Source organism: Durio zibethinus, chromosome 4 (genome assembly GCF_047325235.1).
Source record: "Durio zibethinus cultivar Kanyao isolate XHJ-2024 chromosome 4, ASM4732523v1, whole genome shotgun sequence".
Taxonomy (NCBI): domain Eukaryota; kingdom Viridiplantae; phylum Streptophyta; class Magnoliopsida; order Malvales; family Malvaceae; genus Durio; species Durio zibethinus.
In genome coordinates, this window is record NC_143165.1 from 32,590,995 (window position 1) to 32,595,347 (window position 4,353).

Consider the following 4,353-nt stretch of genomic DNA (forward strand, 5'->3'; position numbering starts at 1 on the left):
AAATTTTTAAAAAAATTTATGACAATTTAGAATCAAACCAAAACATAACAATAAGTTCATTGCTGAAGAAAAAGACATGTGTGTCCATGTGTTTGATTCCCATATTGAAGATGAGTTTGGTTGCCATAAGAATCCAACATGGTGTTGTCCACTTTGTACGTTCCTCATCTAAAAAGGAACCTATGCATCAGGAGAAGATGGTTTCAAAATGACAATTCTTTTTTGTAGGATTTTAAAATCAACAACTTCAGATTACCGAGAGCTGAAAGATTAAAGAATTGAAACAAGAAATTGGGGAAAAAAGAGGTTATATCATCAAAATAAATAAGTTTTTTTTTTAGAGGCAAATAGAATCTAGGTTTGGTGATTTCATTTTTACTGCTTTTCAAGTTTTGTAGTTTCTTATTTTACTGTTATTCAAGTTATGCTTCTTCATGTGGATATGCAATCATTTATATGTATTTTGAAATTGATTTTGGAGTAAGAAAAATAGAATGAAATATAAAGATTATTGTGACAAAGATAATACATCTTTACGGGGGTACGTAGTCATTAATATGAATTTTGAAATTGATTTTAGAGTAAAAAAATAGGATAAGACAGAGAAATATGGATTTTGAGATTGATTTTGGAGTAAAAAAATAGAATGAGATAGAGATTATTTTGACAAAGATAAGAATGCAATTGTTGTAGATAAGTAGAAATAAAATTATTTTTATTTAATTAATATGAGATATTGACATGGAAAAAGTATGCTGATATGGGAAGCCAAGGTAAGTTAGAGTAACTTTGCTTAGGAATTAAGTTTAAAAATACACTGGTCAGGGAAATAAGTTTCAAAGTGTAGTAGTTTGGGAAAAAACTCTGAGTTAGGGTTCAAGCACCTTCCAAACTCCAGCATTTCCTCCCCCTATATATACCCATCTCCACGTTCCACAAGTCTTCCCTGAGATAGGTCCCTTTATAATATATACTGGCAGAAAAGTAATTTTACAATCACTTTTAGAGAAGCCAAGATGGTGGTCGGCATTGATAATGCGGTTACCGCTACCAAATCCACCATTTCCTCCGCCAAAAAGACGCCTCCTACTCTCTCCTCCGACTCTGTCATCAACTTTGCTCGGTTTGTCCATTGCCTTCGTTGATTTCTCTAGCAATTATTTTCTTCTTTTTTTCCCTTTCCATGGGTGGTTGTGAGTGTGACTGCTACATTAATATTCCATTTTATTTGGTTATACTAAACACTCCAATTTTGTTGGCTTACAAATCCTGCTTTGATTGATGCATGCAATGCAATGAAATATGATATAGATATATTTTGCGGTTTGGGTTTCGGGTTTTGAATAGCTTTCAGTTTATTGCCAGTCCAAATGATTGATAATTTATACGATGATGAAATTTTCAACAGTGGTGATCCTACAATGTACGAGTCATACTGGAGGAAGTTGGGAGACAGGTGTTCAATGGTGATTTCTGGCAATGATTTGATGAGCTACTTCAGCAACCCGGGAAATCTGTGCTGGTTTTTGATGCCGGAGCTTGATCATGCCATTCGGAGATTGCATGGCGTGGTCGGGAATGCAATAGCTGACGATGATCGATTCATCGTGGTAGGGACTGGCTCGACCCAGCTTTTCCATGCTTTGCTCTATGCTCTCTCTTCTCCTAATGAGCCTGAGCCCATCAGTGTGGTAGCTGCTGCCCCTTTCTACTCTGTAAGCCTCTGATACAATTGTAATCATTGATATTGGTTGACTTCAGAGATTTGACTTTTTATATATGTATATCTTAACATTTTAACACTACTACTCAGTTTAGTCAAATCAATGTTTTGCACTTCTCCTGTTGCATTTATTAGGCTCTACTCTTTAATTGAGGGAAGAGCCACTGTTTTCCGCGTTGCGGGTTTCTACATGTTTAATCTCCGAAAAACTTTTTCCATTAAAGCAATTGGTTCCATTTTTCAATGACATGGGGAACGTTTGTTGTCAAAGGGAATATAGACAAATTACTGAGAACGAAATGGGACAAAGTGACAATCATGTTTTCCATTAACCACATAGGATTTAGAAACAACTACCAAACATGTGCATGTAGCATTGTTTTGGATCTTAGGGCGAACATGGTAACATAGGCATGACTAGTTTTTGAAGCATGTTGCGGGTCAAACCCAGATCCTCTACGGTCTGGTTCCAAACTTGGAGTAAAGTCACTTTTGGCATTTTCTGCACCAATTTACGAGAAAATGACATTGATTTACGTGCCAAGTTCAATCAGCTGCATCAAGCAGGAATTAGCATGCACCAGGATTTATTAGTGATGGACTCAACCATATAAAATTTGAGCAGTTTTTGAGATACAAAAGCAGACATTTAACATGTTATTCACGGTTCCCGGAAACCATGGAATCCTCTTATACAAATAAAATAATATTGTAAATGATCTTTAACATGCTCTCTTTGCACATTCTAATGTGTTTTATGTCTTCAAAAGATTACATCCATGCATGAAATTTTAACCTCTGCTGACTAAAATTTACCTTGGTTGCAGTCATATCCAGAGGAGACGGAGTTCCTGCGTTCAGGGCTGTACAAATGGGCAGGTGATGCATACTCCTTTAATAAAGATGGGCCTTACATAGAGGTGGTCACTTCACCCAACAACCCTGACGGTGCAATTCGAGGAGCAGTGGTGAATCGTAAAGGTGGCAAACTTATTCACGACCTGGCCTACTATTGGCCTCAATACACCCCCATCACTGGTAGGGCTGATTATGATGTTATGCTTTTTACCTTCTCCAAAGCCACAGGACATGCTGGTTCTCGCATTGGGTAAGAATCTCCTGCCATGATATAATTAATCAAGAAAAATCTTGACCACTTAATTTATAACCTTTTTATTCTGCAGCTGGGTTATTGTTAAAGATAAAGAAATTGCAACCAAGATGGTGAAGTTCATAGAGCTTAACAGCATTGGGGTATCCAAAGAATCCCAACTCCGGGCTGCCAAGATTCTAGGAGTTATCAGCGACGACTGCCTGAATTCTGGGCCTAACAAAGAAGAAAATTTCTTTGAATATGGACAGCACCTCATGTCTGAAAGATGGGAAAAGCTGCGGGAAGTGGTTAAACGCAATGGAGTTTTCAGTCTGCCTAAGTACTCGCCAGACTACTGCAACTTCAGTGGCGAATACACTGATCATAATCCTGGTAATGCACCATAAAAATCAATTAATGGCGGGCATCATTTGCACACTAATTTCAATATTGATGAAACTTTTTTTTTCTTGATTTCTTCTTCTGATACAGCCTATGCATGGTTGAAGAGCAAGGAAGGCTTGAACTGTGACAATCTCTTAAGAGAACATAAGATAGTGACGAGGGGCGGGACGAAGTTTGGTGTTGGATCAAAGTATACTAGGATTAGCATGCTGAGTTCTGATGACGAGTTTAACCTTTTATTGGAGAGGTTATCAGCAATCAAAGTGACCACCAATGGCAATTATTAGTCGTCAGGGGGCGAAAAGCAAAATCCTTTGATCGTTGCAGGTGTATATGCCCGATTAAACCACATGGTACGTGGAAATTGAACAGATTTATGTAGGAGATAAATAAAAGGACTTTTTGTTTAAACTTAAATAAAAGGGCTTTCTGTTTAAACTTTAAATAGTTCCATATTTCTGTAATTACTTAATTATAATGTTAATTTGATACAAAATATTTCAGTGATAGTATATTAAAGGAAAAAATTAATAAATTGATGAACTTAATTCTGATAGTTTACATACTCCTCTCGTATTGAGCCTTCGAGGTGAATCTAAGTGGAAAAATAAAACAAAGCTTCAAATTATTCACTGACTCAATAACCTCAAAATTCTTTTCAATGTGCTTTCCCTTTGCATATAACCGATTCATGTAGAGTGGGGCTAAAGTTGGATTCAGGTAAGTTAAAAAGGAATATTGATAGAGGCAAGCCAATAAGGCAATTTTAAGCTAGTCCAAAGAGTCAAAGATACAGATCTTGAAGAAGAGGTGGATAAGAAAATGGTGTCCCAATGGTCAAATTTGTTATCACGATATTTTCATGTTTCATCTGCTTCCAGAGACAAAGGAGACAAAGACATGCCATCTTTCCTAATGATGCAAATAATTACTCACTATCATAATGTTCTAACTCATTAAATATTTTTAGCTTTATTTTGCAGCTAAGTTGTGCCTGCAGGTCCAGGGTTGAGTCCTCATGCAGCAAAGCGTAAAGATTCAAAATCGTATTTTGAATTCTAATTTGGCCTCACCTTTGAAGCCCTTGGAGTTAAGTTACTATTTACTTTCACTTTTTCAAATTTCACCCTAT

At 36.5% G+C, this 4,353-nt stretch overlaps 1 protein-coding gene across 2 annotated transcripts; it reads left to right on the forward strand.

Moving 5' to 3' along the window:
• Positions 1–217: 217 nt before the first annotated feature.
• Positions 218–3,638, forward strand: LOC111287783 (L-tryptophan--pyruvate aminotransferase 1-like). 2 transcript variants are annotated; one of them, XM_022878457.2, is made up of 5 exons: positions 218–306; positions 1,409–1,715; positions 2,551–2,831; positions 2,908–3,209; positions 3,309–3,638. In XM_022878457.2, exons 2-5 carry the CDS (start codon positions 1,422–1,424, stop codon positions 3,506–3,508), a joined length of 1,077 nt encoding a protein of 358 aa, XP_022734192.2. In that variant the 5' UTR covers positions 218–306; positions 1,409–1,421; the 3' UTR covers positions 3,509–3,638. The 2 variants fall into 2 exon arrangements, with proteins under 2 accessions (XP_022734192.2, XP_022734191.2); XM_022878456.2 differs by lacking the exon at positions 218–306 and adding an exon at positions 951–1,123.
• The last annotated feature ends 715 nt before the right edge of the window (positions 3,639–4,353 follow it).

Bases quoted from the DNA above. Each gene is read 5' to 3' on its own strand.
- LOC111287783 (XM_022878456.2), top strand. From the start codon at position 1,017: ATGGTGGTCGGCATTGATAATGCGGTTACCGCTACCAAATCCACCATT. The intron at 1,124-1,408 runs GTTTGTCCATTG...AATTTTCAACAG, and splicing joins TCTGTCATCAACTTTGCTCG to TGGTGATCCTACAATGTACG. The intron at 2,832-2,907 runs GTAAGAATCTCC...TTTATTCTGCAG, and splicing joins CATGCTGGTTCTCGCATTGG to CTGGGTTATTGTTAAAGATA.